Genomic DNA, 19,733 nt, shown 5'->3' with positions numbered 1-19,733 from the left:
GTAAGGTATAGCTTGCCAATCAAGAGGGAGATGTCAGATACTGGGAAAACTGATACTGTAAACAGTGCACCTTACTTCTAAAACACAGTGATGACTGCTCTAAGATCTACTCAAGAATAAAGATTGTTTAGTCTTGAATTTCAAAGAGATACAAAAGGGATTCAAAAACTAGCAGTACGGTAAATCCCCATGGAGTGTGGCTCAGAGTTCTGTACAGAGCTAAACAGCATGATATAGTAAAACACGGAAGAAAGTCAAGGCTTGAAAACTAAGAATTAACACAGAACACTTCATATACAGAGCAGATACAGTCTTCCTACCCAGATGAGCATCCAAGACTAACAACAACAAAGGCTGAGACATCACTGAGCTCTATCACCATTCTGAATGAATGAGCAAAGGATGGAGATTAAGTACCAGGGAATAAGGGGGTATAAGAGGACTCTTAATGAAGTCTTCTCTCTCAGTTATAAACTGACAACTACTGGGTGCATTTTACATGCCTGGTGTTTGGCTAGACACTATAGAGGTGGAGGAAGGAGGAGTAAAGAAGAGCTCACTAGTCTGCCCTCCAGGAGCTGATTCAAGGTTATACATGTCACCATGCACTCTACTTCAGATGACATTTGTGCCTTCTGTCCCTGAGCTCTAGCTTCAGTTTCTAGGCTATTTGTTAACTTCCCCAAATTTCCTGGTCATCTTCAAGACACTCTTCAACTATACCTTTGATCATCAGGATATCCTGAGAATCACCCTGCCTGGCCTCACCCACCTCAGGGTAAAAGAGGGTACAGGCACTGTCTTCAAAGCTCCTTCTTTTGGTGGCATCTGGAGCTGCTGAAGAAGCAGTGGGAGGTGGAATGGGGGTCAGATCCCCGGAGATCGTTATTGGCAGCACTGTACAGCAATTCCTGAGAAACTGAAACAATTGAGAGAGAGATGGCTTAGCTCACTTAGCTCCTGAGCCATTTTTCGTTTTCTGAAAGTAATGGACGCCAGCAGTCTACTCTGAGGATTTAATAGAAGAATGGAGTAAAAAATTCAGAAAGGTTGGCATTTTTCATTTTTGAAAGTATGCTTGAATCCCCTGTTTATACAGAGTAGAGCTATTCTTTACAATAGTGCAACTTAGAGAATAAAGTTGTATTGTATCCCTGAGACGACTGCAAACAGTGCTAATAGGAACAGGGAGAGGATGAGGATCCTGAAAACAGATTTAAGACTGGGAGGCAATGCTGCAACTCATAAGCAAGAAGTAGCAACTGTTCAAGATGTACAGAGTATTTTAAAATTGGACTAAGTCATAAGAAATCCACAGAAATACTGCCTTAAGTTTCAATATGCAGCTGGGTGATTAGGGAAGAATAAGAGACCATTCAGAGAGAACTCGTATGTCTATTCTAACAGAGACCCCCACCTTATCTGCATTTCCAAACGTAAGATAAAATGCAACGCAGAGTAGAATGCAGTGCATTGTTAACTGTACGGATTATGGAGGGAAAGCAGCCTGGATTTGATTCACTAGTCTTTAGCAAATGAAGAATCATGATAAAAACAAACAAACATACGTGACTCAGGCTTATTAAAGTCACCCCAAACCACAGGGCTGTACTGAGACCCAAATGTAATACTGTAACGCTAATATGAGCTTACAAAATCGACTGTGGCTTATAACTGTTAGTGACTACTACATCTGAGGAGGGCCCTAATATTGGTCATGGGCTATGTCTTTTTGGGGAGAGAATGTCAGTGACTGAACCCAGGGTCTTGTGCACCACTATGCTACAATCAACATTATCATGAAAGAACTTTTAGATGTTAAATACATATGTAACTGACACATTTCAGTGAACATTCAATTTTAAAAATTAAAGTAGAACAGACACTATGCCCAACTAGGGAGCTGAAACCAACTTATACTTATTAAAATTTAACTTTAAACATCCAAAGTGAATACAATTAAAGATGTCCTCCTAAACAAGGGAGGGAAGTATACCTATACCTATACTATAGGTATACTATACCTAGGGCAGGGAAGTACTTGAAAGACAGCCGGAAAGGCATCTGAAATTAAACTTTTTAATCTCACTTTAGCTTCTTTAGGAATGGGGTGCTGATTTAACGCACAGCAATGATACCAGATGTACCAACAGATTAATTGGAACCAGGTGCCTAGTTTTCTATTCTGTTCTTTGACAAAGGACAAAGCAGTTTCTGCTTTTCCTATTTATTTTTTGGTCCTTCTAATTCACAATCATGTTCTATGGGGAGTGATTACTTTGTTGCTGCACCTAGCTTGGAAGAAATATTCAGTTTCATTTATTTTAAGGTAAGGTTTGCCCGCAAAGATGTGCAAAGATCCCATTCCTCACACAATAACGTGTTGCTATGGATTTTAAGGTCAGAAAAATCTGATACTGCCTCAAACACACACACACACACACACACACACACACACACACACACACACACACACACACAGAGAGAGAGAGAGAGAGAGAGAGAGAGAGAGAGAGAGAGAGAGAGAGAGAGAGGGTGATTCTTGGGAGTCAATTCTTTGTTTTGATTTGGTTTTTTGTTTTGTTTCTTGAAATAGGGTTTCTCTGTGTAACAGCCCTGCCAGTCCTGGAAACTTGCTCTGTAGATCTATCTGCATGGCTGGGAATCAATTCTCAATGCTTGCTGGTAACAAGACATTTGTTAATGAAGGCAGAGTACCACTAAGGAGGGAAACTCAAGTTATCACAAACAGGATAATACATACAGGGATAAAAGAACTACGAAGATGTGAAGAAGCCTTTTTAATTATAGGCTTTCTGAATTTCATTTGTCCATTATGTGATAAACTTGTAAGACAAGGCTTTGAAGCAATATTTGAATCAATTTAAACAAAAAAGGAAAGCTAGTATAGACTGTACATACATAGCAAAGTATATGGGGTAAGATGTCACAAAACTGAAAAGGGGGGAAAAAACTCCCTGGGTTAGGTATAATAACCTACTCTTACAGGCTGGAGAGATGGCTCAGTGGTCAAGAGCACTGACTAATCTTCCTGAGGTCCTGAGTTCAATTCCCAGCAACCACATGGTGGCTCACAACCATCTGTAATGGGATCTGATGCCCTCTTCTGGTGTATCTGAAGATAACTGTATGTATATACATAAAATAAATACATCTTTTAAAAAAAGTTCTGGAAATGAGTTACTTGAAACTGGCATACAGTCTGATAAAATTTCTTTAAAAAAAAATCTAATCTTACACAAGCCACAGAAATTAGTGAAGACCAAAAAGCTGTCCTGAGGTTGATTTATTATTTATGAAAACCTTGATTATATCTACTATAAAAATGAATACTATTTTCAGATATCTGGGTGTAAGAGTCAAATGGCTGAAGTTATTAAAATCAATAGAGAAAATTTCCACTGGTGCTAAGTGTCTCTTTATGTAGAAAGGTAGAAAAATCACAAAGAAAACATAAACACACAATCCAATGACTTGACTCTAAATAAATTCAAAGTGCTTGCTGAGCAAGCCTGACCACCTGAGCTGCATCCCTGAAGCCATGCTAAAAAGAACTGACCTTCACACACATACAAGAGCGCGCACGCGCGCACACACACACACACACACACACACACACACACACACACACACACACACACACCCCACACCGGTTTTTTGTTTGTTTGTTTGTTTTTGTTTTAAAGACACAGTTTTTCTATGTAGCCCTGGCTGTCCTAGAACATGCTTTGGAGATCCACCTGCCGCTTACTGCCTTCCAAGTACTGGCCACTATTCCCGAGTGAACAGACTCTTATGTAAGCAAAGATATATGGATTTGTATGGACACACACAAGTACACCCAATCTCATCCATACTTGAGTAAAAATTTAAAAACAATTAAAAAGAAAAAGCTGGGGTTGGGGATTTAGCTCAGTGGTAGAGCGCTTGCCTAGCAAGTGCAAGGCCCTGGGTTCGGTCCCCAGCTCCGAAAAAAAGAAAAAAAAAAAAAAAACCAAAAAAAAAAAAAAAAGAAAAAGCTATGCACGGTGGCACAAAACTTAATCCTAACACGTGGTAGTCAGAGATAGATGGACTGCCCAAAAGCAAGGATACAGTAAGATTCTTCTGTCAGAAAACAAACAGATACACACTATAAAAACCAAGATTCAACCTATTTCATCGAGTCCCTAACTATTCCAAACTAAAAAAAAAAAAAAATCAATTTTCCTGATGCTAAGTATGAATTAGAGGAGAACACAGTCAACAGGCATGGTGGCTTGTGACGGCAGCTCCAGCGCTCGGAAGGTAGAGGCAGTCTAGCCTGGTCTACAAAATGAATGATTAGTCCAGCCAGAACTACACTGTGAAGACTCATCTCAAAACAAATAAACAAACAAGAAAATCTGGAATTTGGTCACATAAAATGTTTCTTCAGTCTAAAATCATATTAAAGGCTTTTTATAGATTTATATACTACAGGTTTTATGTATACCTTATTTGGAATTTAACAGTAAACACTCTACTAAATAGAAAATTATTTAAATAAAGAAAATGTCTGATATTTCCAATGCTAAAAGTATCTTTGAGTTGACCATGGAAGAACAGACTAATGTGCTAGATTTAAAATGATGCTTATAAGTGAGTTAAAAAAACAGACTTACTTCAAAAGTAAGTATTTCATTCTAGATTTATAACAAATCACTTCTTCCCAATACAATTAAAGCATGGCACAAAGTTTTATGTGTGTGGTGTACATGTGTGTATTAGTTTGCATGTGTGGGCATACGTCTGTGGGCACGTGTGCACATTGAGATGTGTGACTGAGGCTGATGTTGGCAATCATCCCCAATTTCTAATCAACCTTAGTAACAGAACAGGGTCTTCTCAATCAAACCAAAAACTTGCTGACATGGACAGTTTTGCTTGCCAGCTTACTTGGAGAATCCCCATCCATATGTACCTGCAAAAGCTAGAATTATAGGTAGGCTGTTATGCCCACCTTAAGTTTATGTAGGCTTTGGCATTTTAACTCTTGGGCTATTTCCCCAGCTTCAGTATGTGAAGACTTTTGTTTTTGTTTGTTGTTTTGTCCTGGATTTATGTTCTGAATCTCTTGAACAGCACTAAAAATTTCTTGTCAAGTTAGAAAGTAATTAAAAAAAAAAGCTGGCTCTTAATAAAAACACGTGTTTCTGACATGGCAACATTTTCCACATACCTCATACTGCAGGAAGGAAGGCTCAGAGTTTGTGCTGGTTGTTTTTAAGCTAAAAACAACCAACAAAAACTCAAACGAAGTGTTTTTCCTCCCTCTAATGAGGGAATTCACTACAATTCCCAAGTTAGATCACACTAAAATGGAGTTCTTTAGAAACTCCCCAGAACCATCACAATCTATTTTAAACTTTTACCTCTGTCTGCTAATACTTTACTTATGGGTGCATCTCCAAAAAGACTCCAGAGAAAGTGTCAAAACCAGGATATTTTGACCAAATGTTGCTTATCCCCTTCAGGTAAAAAGGAAACAAAACTCAGTATGCTTTGAAATAAAAGAAGGAAGGACAGAGGGAGGGAGAATAGGAGAGAGGGGGAGAGAGGGGAAGAAGTAGAGAGATAAAACCAATGTGCCTTCAGAGTAATTACTTTTGCAAACCAAAAACATGTCTGATTTATTCAGGAGGGACAAAATAGTGGAATGCCTGAAGTATATAATATACAATGTTTACATGCAGTTAATGACTTACAACACTATCGCACAGTCCACTCTTCTTTGCCCATTTTGAAATCAGATTGTTCTGCCATGCACAGCTAGTTATGAGCTAAATATACTACAGACAAGCTCAGCTTGATGGCACATACCTAAAGTTTTGGTGGTACAGTCCCAAAATCAGCATTCAGAGGCTCAGGCAGGGGGACCCTGATTTTGAAGCCAGGTTGAGCTACACTACAAGATCTGTCTTTAAACAAACAAGCAAAACGAACAAAAAAATCCCAAAAAACCTGCTTGTCATTCTGGTACAGACCTTCAATCCCAGCACTTGGAAGGCAAAGGCAGGCAGATTTCTGTGAGTTTGAGGCCAGCCTAATCTAAACAGTGAGTTCTAGAACAGTCAAATCCTTGCAGAAAGACTGTCTCAAAACAAAGAAACCCCTTAATTAGGTCTGGAAAGAGAATTCAGGGATTAAGAACACCCTCTAGAGGACCCAGGTTCAATTCCCAACACCGACACAGTAGTTTATGATCACCTCTAAGTTTTGGTCTCTGTGGATTTGATACCAACTACATGCCTCTGAATGCAAGTGATGCAGACGTTTATGCAGGCAAAATACCCATACACTTCAGATAAAAAAGAAAACCTCAGTTGGGGTGGAGTGGTTAAAGGGTCAAGTGCACTTCCCAGCACTCCTGTCAGGTGGCTCACAATCACCTGTAACACCTCCTACTTCAGACTTGATGCCTCTAGCCTCACTCACATACCCACAGAAGTACAAACCTACAAACTTGTATACGGATCTATTTCAATTGGTAGAGCTTGCCTGGCATGCAGCAAACACTGGATGTTTTGCCGCAGCATGTTTTTTTTTTTTTAAAGATTTATTTATTTATTATATATAAATACATTGTAGCTGTCTTCAGATACACCAGAAGAGGGTATCGGATCTCTTTACAGATGGTTGTGAGCCACCATGTGGTTGCTGGGAATTGAACTCATGACCTTTGGAAGAGCAGTTGGGTGCTCTTAACCGCTGAGCCATCTCTCCAGCCCTTTTTTTTTTTTTTTTTTTTTTTTTTTTTGCCGCAGCATGTTTGTAAAGCAAGTTCTATGCTCAGAGTCATTTGCTTAGCACTAGACTGATTATACTTTTGATAATTTAGTCAAGAAATAAGTAGTTTTATTCTCATGGGTTTTTTGTTTGTTCTGTTTTTGGAGACCTGATCTCTCTTATGTAGTACTGTTTGCATCTGCATGAGCCCTGTGTCAGTCAGATTTGTGGGATTGGTTTTGGTTTTTTGTTTGTTTGTTTTAGTTTTTATATGGTTGGTTTGCTACCTTGTGTACCTGGTGTCCAGAGTCCAAGAGAGGGCATCAGACCCCACCCCACGACCCCAGGACAGTTACAGATGAGTGTGAGCTGCCATGTGAGTGCTAGGAATTTATTCTGGCTCCTCTGGAAAAGCAGCCAGTGTTTTTAACCTGAGCCATTTTCAAGCCGATCCTCACAACATGCCATGAACCTACAAGTCTGTAGCCTTGATCTGATTTTACTTATCTTTCCTAAAGTTTATATAAATATAACTTAACAATTTCAGTTTTATAACAGATAACTTCAATCTATATAAACACCTTAGTTATCAGAAATATATTTTGCTCAATAATTTAGTGTCTGTTTAAAAAACATAACCTTGTTTTAAATAATTTTTAAAGATTATATTTATTCATTTAATGTGTCTTCAGACATACCAGAAGAAGGCATGAGATCCCATTACATGGTAGTTGTGAGCCACCATGTGGTTGCTGGGAATTGAACTCAGGACCTCCAGAAGAGCAGTCAGCGCTCTTGACCACTGAGCCATCTCTACAGCCCTGCTTAAATAATTTTTATATCCTTCAGTCAAATGTTAACACCTTACATAGCCAATACACAATTTTCAAAATTAAGAAATTAACATTGGTATAATACATTAATAAAATTGCAAACTATTGGAATTTCAGCAAGTTTTAAGCATATACTTCTCCTACTCCAGGGTCTGATCCTGGACATCACATTGTATTCAACTATGACGTATCTTAGTTTTCTCTGATCTGTGATGATGTCTTAACCTTTTGTTTTGTCAGGTGCTTAACACTTTTTTGTAACACTGGACAGCACTTTGTAGAATGTCACGTTCTCTGCTGTCCTCTGATTACAGTGGGATTATGGCTGAAGTTCCCGTTTGCTTCATGACAGGGAATGTACAATCATTTTGCCTACTCACAGGCATTCATTCTTGGGTATCATCTCCTCAGTCTATAGAAGTAAGTTTGCCAGCTGGTCATTTGCCAGCTCCTGTAGGTCAGTTAAACACACCTATAAACCCATTTCCAGAGGATCAGAGGCCTCCTCTGGCCTTGAGGGAGGGAGGACACTGTATGTGGTTCAGACATATGCAAGAAAACACCAAATACACATTAAAAAAAGATAATAAAAGAAAATCTATCCCTTCAAAGGGGAAAATCTATACTTCAAGTGATTGGCAGCATCATTTCAAATTGCTCTGTACAGAACTTGTGTCCTTTTCCATGTTTTTAGCCAATCATTTAGTTCTATCAGCATGAATACATGTATATTTATTTTAAGGTTATACCCAACATTAGCATTATTTAGTCACTTAAATTATTCTAAGTCTTGCCATTGAAAAGTTGCTTCAGAATTATCTTCCAAAGATAATGAATTTTTTTTTTTTTCGGAGCTGGGGACCGAACCCAGGGCCTTGCGCTTCCTAGGTAAGCGCTCTACCACTGAGCTAAATCCCCAGCCCCCGATAATGAATTCTTTTAACTATGAACTTTAAGTTATATAAGGAAGTCTATTCTATAGCCCAAGCTGATCTTAAACTATAGGTCCCTTCTATCTCTTGCCTCCTGGGTGTTTAGATTATAGGCCTGTGCACTCCACCTATTGTTAGCACGTGGCAATCTCGACAATAACCTTAAGAAACCTAGACGGCTGATGATCTAGCATGTAATGGTACGTACTACCAAATCTGACCCTGGAACACACATTAGAAGGAAAAACCTTATTCTTACAAGTTGTCCTCTGACCTCCACAGATATTAACCCTTCTCTTCCCCACACAAAATATTCTCGGGTAGGCAAGCATGCCACAGCATATATATGCGGAATTCACAGGACTTCAGTTCTCTTCTCCCACAATGTGGGGTCCAGGGATTGAACTCAAGTCACTAGATTTGGTAGGAAGTGTAATAGGGTAGGGCTGTGCTATTTTGCCAGCCCTTCTCTACCTTATTTCGTGAAGTAGGGTCTCCTATTGAACATGGAACTCATGGATTGGCTAGATTAGTTAGCCAATGAATGCTAGGGATTGGTCTAGGTCTCCTCCAATCCTTAGCTGTGATTACAGGCACATGCCACCGTACTTGGATTTGACATGAGTGTTAAGATCTTTTAAAGATTAAGGCATCTCTCTAGCCTCTTCACCTAAGTTTTGAAAACCCCTCCACCCAAGCAGGACTTTCAGACGACGACTTGTTATGAAATCTTGCTATTTGCTATGTAACTCAGCATGACCGTAAATTCTTTCGCCTGTCTCCCCTTCCCCCAAGTTTATTTATTTTATGAGTGTTTTGCCTGCATGTGTATCTGTATACCACATGTGTACCTGATACCCAAGGAGCTCAGAAGAGGGCGCTGGAGTCCCTGGAACAGGAGTCACAGATATTTGTGAGCCACCATGTGGGTGCTGGGGATATAACTTAGGTTCTCTGCAAGAACAAGTGCTCTTAACCACCGAGCCATCCCTGCAGCCCCTGTATCTTTCTAACATGCCTATTGTACAGTATTCATCTTTAGGTGCACTCTCTCTCAAACACGCACATTTTGAGACAGGATAAAAAGAGTTAAGGGGATAGGAGAAGGGAAGAAGTTCATATCAGAATCGGCCAATCTAACTCTCGAGAGACTTGAGGCCCCAGGAAGTGGGATAGGGGTGGGGACATCCTCTTGGAGAATGGAGGGGGATGGGGGTGAGATGTGGGATGTGGAACAGTCCGAGAGTGGACTGGGAAGGGGATAAAGTCTGGACTGTAAAAAATGACTGAAGAATAAAAAAAAGTAAAAAATTCTAGCACAATTAACAGTATTTGAAAAGGAGACCACATTTCTTTTATATATACATACTTCGAATAATTGTCAAAATAGTAATGAATCGTGTGTAAGGCCTAAGCATATAGCCTTCTTTCTCAGTTATAAGCCTGCAATTTTCTAGAAATCTCACAAGAAACTCCATTTATAATAAAAGACATGTCTTAACCACCTTATGAAATTTTTGTGACCTATGTAAGGTTATTGGATTGGACTCCCATCCAAGGCATCTTTACAGTCACCTACCTATATAATCTCGTTCATGGGGGCGGGGGGTGTTAGGGAGGATTGCAGTATAAACCCATCTTTAAAAACATAACTAACAGGCTGGAGAGATGGCTCAGTGGTTAAGAGTACTGACTGTTCTTCCAAAGGTTCTGAGTTCAAATCCTAGCAACCACACGGTGGCTCACAACCATCTGAAATGGGAACCAAATGCCCTCTTCTGGTGTATCTGAAGACAGCTATGGTGTACTCATTGAATGAATAAACATATCTTAAAAAAAAAAAAAAAAAAACCCATAACAAAGAAACAAGGAGTTTGAAAGGTTTTATAAAAATGACTACTCAGGCTGTTGCAGGCGGCAATACAGAGTTGTATCTCTGCCCTGCCCCACTGCATGTAGGCTTACCTTCTAAGATACAGATCCATGTCTCCTAAGATAGAAAGGCTAAGGCTGATTTTTTGTTTGCTTGTTTGCTTGCTTTGAAGACAGGGTTTTGCTGTGTAGCCTTACCTGTCCTGGAACTCACTCTGTAGACCAGGCTGGCCTCAATTTGTGTGCCTCTGCCTCCCAAGTGCATGTGCCACCACCACTCAGCTTTTTATTTTAGTTTTTACAAAATACATTATTTTTATTTTATGTGTATGAGAACTTGCACATATTACATATATATGCACCATATACATGCATGGCACCCAAAGTCAGAAAAGATTATCATCAGATCTTCTGGAACTGGAGTTACAGTTGTGTGCTAAAAGCTGGGTGCTAGAAACTAAAATCTGGTCCTCTGAAAAGACTGCCAGTGTTGTTAACCACTGAGCCATCTCTCCGAATCCCTAAATCTATTTACTACCTCTAATATTCTCCTCTGTGTAATACCTAATTTCACTTAATCTCATTACCATTCAACTAAATGCCCCCAAAGAAGTATACCACTCTAAAACACACCTTTTCTTCTCCCCTTTTCTCCTAAATAGCCTTAACTCTCTACCTTACAACATTCTGCTGTAAGGGGTGAAACAGATGGACTGGACTACATTTGTTAACCTACCACTTTCACATTGCTGTCCTTGTAACTGCAAGGACTGATTATTCTTCTCCTTTAAATCTTAACTCTGAGGGCAAAAAGCCTGGAGCTTTACCCGTGCGAGGCAAGTACTCTACCACTGAGCCACAGCATCCCCAAGTCTCGACATATGGTCTGGCTGCTGACGTTTATGTCTTTTCCCCCATTACTAACCCCCCACATCTCTCAATAGTCTCTCTTCTTGAATGATTGCATTTCTTCTATAATTTTTTTTTTAATTTTAAGTCTCTTTCCAGTTCAGGATGTTCAAAATCTACTTTTCGCCCTACTTTTCTCATGCCACCTCTTTTATCCGTAGGCTGTGTTAACTCTGTAGGTAATTAACTCTCTAATTACTCTATAATACTAACCACATAGCACTTCTCTCGGTTACGTCACTGTTTGCTTAACCTGTATCATCTGACTTCCTAACACTGAGAAAAGGAGGGTCAGACACTTTGCTTACTACTACATGGCAACAGCTAGAGCAGTGCTGATGTTTCTGGAATTCAATAAATGAATGAAAAAATAACGAATGAAGGCATCTACAGGATTCTGCTCCTAGTAACTGTTGCACATGCTGACTGTCCTATTTTTCTTTAGTGCTTTTTCCCGGAAAGTCATTCTTTGAATTAAGCTCCTCATTTCAAAGAATCCTATACTCCCTCTTTTATACATTTTATCATCAAAAAAAAAAAACCCCAAAAAAACCCTTTTTTCTTTTTTCCCCTGGTTCATTCCACAACACAAAGTCCTGCCTGCCCTGCCTGCCTGGATTTGCCACATGGAGCAGGCTGGCCTTCAGCTTGAAGTAATCTTTCTGCTTCTGTTTCCCAAATACTGAGATTACTGGGTGGGACAGCACCACCAAGCCAAACTTCATAATTAAGAAAACCTAATACGATTTTTATTATTATTTCTTTCTTCAAGAGAAAAACAAGGGCCCCAAAGTACAACACTTGGCAAATACTTGATAATTCAGTAACTGGCATTGGTCTGTATATATATAAAAAAAAAAATCTGTCAAATGAAATAGTTACAGAAGTTTTTCCTCCACAATAAAATAGAATACTGGGAAGGAATGGTATAGCTGTACAACAGAGTAACCTAACAAGATTTTAAAAACAAAGAAACAAGATTCCTTACACTGAAAAGAAAGGGAGCTGGCATGGTGTACACGCCTTCAGTCTCGGCAAGACACAAAGGGTGGCTCTCTGTGAGTTCAAGGTCAGTCCTGTACACAGTTTCAGGACAGCCAGGTCTACACAGGGAGACCCTGCCTAAGAAATAAAAAACGAACAGGAAAAAATATTTTAGCTACAGTGGCGGTATATGCCTCTGATCCCAGAACTCAGGAGGCAAAGGGAAAGTGAGCTCTCTGTGGGTTCAGGGTCAGCCTGGTCTACACAGAAAGTTCTAGGACAGCCATGGACATTTAGAGAGTCCCTATCTCAAACTAAAAAACAAAAAGGAACAAATTTGTAATTTTATTTTAATGTGCTTAAGTGCTTTGCTTTCATGAAGGGTCCGTGCACAGCTTGCATGCCTGGAGCCCAGAGAGGAGGCTGTGACACACTACCGAGCCACGGGACAGTGTGGGGCACTGAGCCGCTTCGTCAGACTCCCCTCCACTCTACATTCCTGAACAAGTAAATCCATCCTTTCCACTAAGACATGATTTTGATTTTTCAAAGTTCATCAATAAAGAAAATTAGAAAAAAATTACTGAAGGTTCACTCTAATATACAAATTTTTACCCTTTTAAAGGAATAATAAATGAACAACTCTGTTCATTGTGGTGAGCACGAAGTCTCACTCAACTCTAATGCTCCTGCCTGAGTTATCTCTAGGAAATCAGACACAGCATCACACTTCGCAGTTAAAATACTAGCCTTTGAAAGAGTCTAGTATTAAGTTAGGAATAGCCTTTATTTGAATAAGCAATGATTTCAGTTTTAGCTCTACCTTCTCTATTCTCAAAACAACACATTCTTCTAGGAGCAACAAATGAATTATTATGTTTCATGTCTTTCTGTATCTAATTGAAATGACTTTTATCAAGATACCTAAAAGTACTCTGGACCATAAAACCTCTCAAATTTTAGTCCTGAAAAGTGTTCGATGGTTAAATCAACTTTGTGTAACGCAGAAGCATCTGTAATTACTCAACGAGCACACATCAACTACTAGCTACAGCTAGCAAGCGCCATGAGCCAGTCCTCACTCAAGGAACCAAGCACAAGCTTGGTTTCCAAAGTTCTCTTTAAAAAAAAAAAAAAAATAGATTGATACACAGACAGACATTAATACAAATATATTACTTACCTTACTTCTTAAATCCAAGTAAAATAAAAAATTTTGAGATTTCAAAATACACTTATAAAAACAAAAAGAAAGTATAAACTTATTACAAAGGTCAATATATGAATCCAGAAACCAGTGGGAAAATAATTTATTATTGTAACACAAATAATAGACAACAAAATAACCCTCTTACCTGCCAACGATTGTATTGCCCTTTCAGTGGAAGGCAACGGTTCCTTTCTGTGAGGCCGACTTAGTGCAGTATCTTGTACAGGAAAGAGTCCAGGGCTGTCAGTTAACTTCTTCCGGCAGCTCGAGTTAGGGTTTGAAACTCTGCAGCTGCCTATTGCACTTGTAAAAAGGTTCATATGTTCATCACTGCTGGCTGGCTCAGAATTGGGAGTAAATCCTCCAAGGGACAAACTTGGAGAACTTTCCGAGCAGTCAATTTGTAAAGGTGTTTGCAATCCCAAGGCTAAAGAACTTGATTCTGAAGGCTCTCGAGAAACCCACTGTTCTTCTCTGTTTATTAAGCTCTTTGAAGGAGAGAGATGAGGGCAGGACATGTGACACCTGTGCTTTTCCTTATGCTTATAGCGATCTCCAACAGTATCCTTACCAAATCGGTAACGTTTCAAAGACTCCAAGACCGATCTGGAGGAGCCAGTATCCATGGAAACCTGGGGCTGTTCAGAACGGTGCTCTCTGTGTTTGTGACGGTGTCTGTGTTTGTGCTCCACCATCCAACCATAAGCCATCTCAGGAGGTACGCTGGGGTAGGTGCTCATGGAAAGGAGAGGAGTCCTGCTGGTTGTAAGAAAAGCCTCCTGTCTAAGGAGCTTATGCTTTTTCTTATGATATTTGGTAGGATTGAGCAATAAATGACCAGCATGCATATAGGAGGGAGGTGGCAGTGGAGTGGTGAATGAAGGAGATGGAGGTGGTGGATAGAGAGTGGGGGGATACCGTCCATAATACCCTAATCCTATCGGAGCAGCAGTGAGGGGTGAAGGAGAATAAGGCATGCCATAAGAAGGGTAAAATCCAGTACTAGATAAAGGAAAACTAAGGCTGTGCATAAAGGGCATTTCTGCCATTGCCTCCCTCATCTTAGGGGGCCTCCCTCTTTTCTTTTTTAAGTCAGGCTTCCGAATGTAGTGCAAAGGGTCTAAGGGAAAAGAAGGATGTGTATAGAAACTATTAAAGTTGATTCGAAAAATAGTTGGCAGGAGGTCTCGGGGAATGAAATGATGACTTCGATGGGTAATCCGAATCTCACTTAGACGACTTATCAGCTCCTCTAGTTCTGCGATGAAGTCTGGATCCTGCCTATTTCGAAGCTGGGGATATTTCTTTTTCCGTTTTCGCTTTTGTCTTTTCATCTTGTCATAGCTGAGGTAATCGTGACTCCTGCGCTTACATTTGTGTTTGTGTTTCTCTTTAAGACTGTTTAGGACGGTAGAAGTTTCAGGGGGAATCAGAGAAATGTGCTCAAAAGAATGTCTCCTTTTTTTCTGTCCACAAAACTTCTCTGCCCTGTCTGATGTGCTATTATTATCTGTCCCAATGCCACTGTCACTGGGAATGGTCTCATCACTATGAGACTCACTAACTGGGGAAGGAGTGGCTTCTTTCAGGGATGTGAGTTCACTCAAATGAGAAGGAGAATTTGGCAACAAAGTAGGAGGAGATAGCCGCCTCCTGCCTTTGGCAGCCTTCTTCATTGCAAGAGTCTGAATCATACTGCCCTGTCTTGAGTGCACATGCAAATATGGCACTGAACTAGGTTCAACAAAGCCTGCGTCACTACTGACAGGGCTCTGACCTCCACTAGTCCCAGAAGACTGAGAGCAAATAGGTGATGGAAGGATCTCAGAGCTACTAGCAGGTGAAGGCAGTAACGGGGGGAGGATCTGTCCTAATGCGGACCCAGCTGCCTGCTGAGCCGTTTGTTCAAGCACAGCAAGGCTGGCAGGGCTACCAGAAAGAAGGCCATTTAAGACAGTTTTTGGTTTTCGCCCCCTTCTCTTCCCTATGTAAATGGTTCCTTTCTTGCTGACATTTATCTGTTGCCCCAATTTAGAGCCAAACGTGGCAGCAAGACTTGATACTGTATTATGAAGTTTGGACTGTACTTTTCCTTTATTACTTGATTCTACAGAACTTGAAAGAATCTGATTCAACAATTTTTTTCTCTTTAAAGTCTTCATTTTATTTATTTTGCGGATAATTGTTTTCATTAATTGTCCATTGTTTCGCTTGCTAATTTTTTTATCCGGCTCCATCTCCAGGTCACTCACACTGCAGACACTTTGCCTATGACTGTCCTCTAAGTCATCTGTATCCTGAAGCTGATCCTCACTCTCAAAGAAATCACTGCTACTTCTATGGTTCTCACTTTCAGACTCTAGCTTACTTGGACTTTCAGTGGCAACAAATGGAGCCACTGACAGTACAGGGGGCTTCATCTTCACTGGAGACCTCATCTGCCTCTTAGGCCTGCCTCTCTTTTTTGGAAAAGGAGATACAGACAAACTTTGTTTGAAGGAAGGAATTTCAATTTCTGGTTGTAAAATTGGGGGTTCTTGTTCTTCTTTAGACTGTAAAGAAAAAACTTTAGAGGCAGGTATTTTTAAAGTCCTTTTAGGTGGACCTTCTAGTTGAGGCATTTCCTTGGATTTGGGTCTTCCTCTTTTGGGCTTATAAATATCCGACAAAAGATCACTAGTGACACACATACTGGAGGACAGTTTGTGAGTGATAAAAGACTTATGAGATGCTTTCTCACTGTCGGCTAAAAGAGCAAGAGATGGAGCTGAAGACTTACTCAACTTTGGCAATCGGCGTTTAAGGAAGTCATGATCGACAAAAGACGATGCTCCGATAGTTTTCATAAACTTTGCTGGCTCAGAACTATTTGATAGTGAGCTACAGGAAACATTCTTAAAAAGCTCTGACCGTTCTAAGTCTAGTCCTTTTGGGGATCGGCATGTGCTTCTTGCCACCACTTTAGTCCACCGAGCTTTTCTCCCTTTTCTTTTTTTCAATGGTTTGGACTGGAAACTAGTGCTTAGGCTTTCAGCGACCTGGCAGTGCTTGTCTGGTGCAGCTACTGCACCAAGCTTTAGAAAAGGTTTGTTACTAAATAAACTAGTAAAATTAACAACGGAAGGAGTAATTGTATGAATACCAGAGTCAGAAGCCAAACTTGGCTTTTTTCCCAAGGAAGAACTTATTCTAGAAATATCTAGATGTGTACTTTTTGATTCATTTAGTTCTTTATCAATTCCTTTACACTCAATACTTATGCTATGACCTAATGACCTATGACCAACATTCAAGTGGGTACTTTCAGCAGTGAACTGGTTCTTTCCAATAGATTCAGAAATTTCTTCCATTTGTTCTGCTGTAGAATTTAAAAGTAATGGGTTTGGAACCAACTGTGAAGAAGTTTCAGGGGGATTTCTGGTTAAAGGGTTAACAGATACAGTAGGTGACGAGGAAGGAAGATTGCTTTCTCCTACTGCACCAAAGGGAGATTTAGCTGTAGATGCGTCAGAGGCACCTCCTATTTGAAAGTCAGGAGAAGTGCAATACACAGGAGGTTGCTTTTCATGCTTTGAGGTCTCAAAGGCTCCCCTTTCATTAGATGAGAAACTGTCTTGCTGAATGCATGTTCCTTCATTAAACATTTCTTTCTCCAAATTAGTAATTTCTTTTCGGACTGAAAACTTTTCCAACATGCTTTCTTTACTATGCCGCATAACATTCTTCTCAAAGGTTTTGCTGGTAGCACTGTCTTTCAGAGACTCAGGAAGTTCTTGACTTTCATGATTACTTATGTTTGCACTACAGGAAGCCTTAAGTTGTTCCTGAGTGGGGAGCAGTGCTTCAGATTTAAGGTTTAAGGCATCTTTACTGCCCAGTTGTCCTGCAATGGGGCAACTTAATAATTTCTTTCCAATGTCCTTATTAACCAATCCCATTGCTGAGCTTGCTACAATCTTCTTCGTAACATCCTTGGCCACTAGGCCAACTGTAGAACTCAATTTCTTTCCCAACTCTTTATTAACCAGTCCAACTACGGTGCCAAGTCCTAATTTCTTGCCAGACTCTTTATTCACTAACCCTGGAACGATACCAATTCCTAGCTTCTTCCCTGGGTCTTTGCTCAGCAGTCCTACTGTAGTGACAGTCCCTGGCTTTTTGCCTAAGTCTTTATTAATGAATACCGCTGTAGTGCCAGTTCCCAATTTTTTCACAGAGTCCTTATTGATCAGGCTTACTGCTGCATTGAACATAGGCTTTTTCCCTGGATCTTTAGTTACCAATCCAACTGCTGTGCTAAGAGCAGGCTTTTTAATTAAGTCTTTATGAATTATTCCAGCTATAGAACCAACACCTGGTTTCCTGATCAAGTCCTTGCTAACCAATCCTACTGTAGTGCCAGTTCCTAACTTCTTCGGTTTTGCCTTGGAAGACTTGGAAGGAGGACAGGTAGCAATGAGCTGTGCCAACTTTTCTGTTACACTAGTTCCTCCATTAAGTAATGCTCTGTCCTTTATGTCAGGATCCCGACTGCCAACAAGAGGTGGTGCTGCAGGAATGTAATCGGCCATTTGTGAATGCACTGGAGAAAGCTTCTTAGACAAAGGGTTATTTTCCCCCTGAGAGTGAAGATGGACACTTTCTTCAGATTGGCATTCGATGGCTGTAGCATCACCTGCTTTCTTGAACAATTTTGAAGAGTCCTAAAATTTGAACAAGAAAAATGTTTCAGAGAAAGCAAACTTTTAACTACACAAATTAATTAACTACATACCATATGCATATTATGCAGCAAAATGTTTGCTGGATTTAGAGTGTGTGTGTGTGTGTGTGTGTGTGTGTGTGTGTGTGTATATACACACATCACTCATGTGCAAGTACTCACACAGGCCAGAAGATGCCCTGGAGCATAGGTTTAAGCCGCTGTGAGCCACTCAATGTGGGTGCTAGGAAACAAACTAAGGTACTCTGGAAGAGCAGCAAGCACTTTCAACACCAAGCCATTGTTCTAGTATCAGAAAAATACTTTTAAGAAAGAAAATTAGTGTTAAGTAGAGCATACTGGTACATGCCCATAACCTCAATACTTGGGAGGCTGAGCCAGGAGTGCTCCTGTGAGTTTGGGCTCAGGAGGAGGTATAAAGTGAGGTCAAGGCTAGATTGAGCTATACAGTGAGAATGTCTGAAAACAAACAAACAAATCAATACAACAACAAAAGAAAATCAAACTAACTGGGAAGATGGGTCAAACTTGACAACCTGAGCCTAATCCCTGGGCAAATAACATAGTAAAAAAAGGCAATCAACTCTATAAGTTGTCCTCAGAACTGCACCTACATACTGGAACACACACAACAACATACGCGCATGCACGCGCACACACGAACACACACACACACACACACACGCACGCACGCACACGCACACGCACGCACGTACCCAAATGAGTATAAAACAAAACAAAGTACATTAATGCCACTTTCTGTTAGTTCCCTTACTGCTGTATCAAATGCTATCTGTATTGGGTTTTTTTTTTTTGAGACAAGGCCTTAACTCTACAGTCAGGCTGGCCTCAAATCCTCAATGTTCTGCCTCTGTTGGTCTCAGATGGAATTACAGGTATTTATCAACACTTTGACTTAATATATTTTCTTTGCTGTCAATCATATAAACCTATACATTTTAGATACATTGTGATGAATTTTGACACAGTAAATTAATACTCTCTATCTTACTTCTGACTAACAACATGAATGTGGGATGTTTTTACCTAACTATTTATTTATTGTGTATATGTCTGTGGAAGAACAACTTAAAGAATTGGTCTCCATTGTTTACTACATGGTCTCCATTGTTTTAACTCGGGTTGACATGCTTAGCACCAAAAGTGCCTTCACCAGCTAGGCCCTGCATCATCAATTTTAATAGCAAACTTTGAAACAATCCAAATGAGTAAATTAAATAGAATATATGTATAATAAGGCACAAAAAAACCTGAAAAAGAGAAAATTAATAAATTTATAAACATGATTGAGAATACTGTCATTTTGTATATGTATCTTTTTTTTTTTTTTTTTGGTTCTTTTTTTCGGAGCTGGGGACCGAACCCAGGGCCTTGCGCTTCCTAGGTAAGCGCTCTACCACTGAGCTAAATCCCCAGCCCCTTGTATATGTATCTTATTTGTATTTATTTATTTGGTTTCTTTGGGAGAGGGAGGAGGTGTC

General features: G+C 40.0%; 1 protein-coding gene across 10 annotated transcripts in view; it reads right to left on the bottom strand.

The window, feature by feature from the left end:
- The window catches only part of Ash1l (ASH1 like histone lysine methyltransferase), a 136,456-nt gene that overhangs the window by 89,537 nt on the left and 27,186 nt on the right, over nt 1–19,733 (bottom strand). For 8 of the 10 annotated variants that reach the window (XM_008761159.4, XM_008761158.3, NM_001107689.2 and 5 more), the window contains one exon: nt 13,654–18,211. In XM_008761159.4, coding sequence (XP_008759381.1) covers nt 13,654–18,211 — 4,558 coding nt within the window. Of the gene's footprint in view, nt 1–723; nt 920–13,653; nt 18,212–19,733 lie in introns of all 10 variants that reach the window. The other 2 variants (XR_005500293.2, XR_010063608.1) reach the window with 2 other exon arrangements.

Source organism: Rattus norvegicus, chromosome 2 (assembly GCF_036323735.1).
Source record: "Rattus norvegicus strain BN/NHsdMcwi chromosome 2, GRCr8, whole genome shotgun sequence".
NCBI lineage: Eukaryota > Metazoa > Chordata > Mammalia > Rodentia > Muridae > Rattus > Rattus norvegicus.
This window is presented reverse-complemented; position numbering and strand designations above follow the sequence as displayed.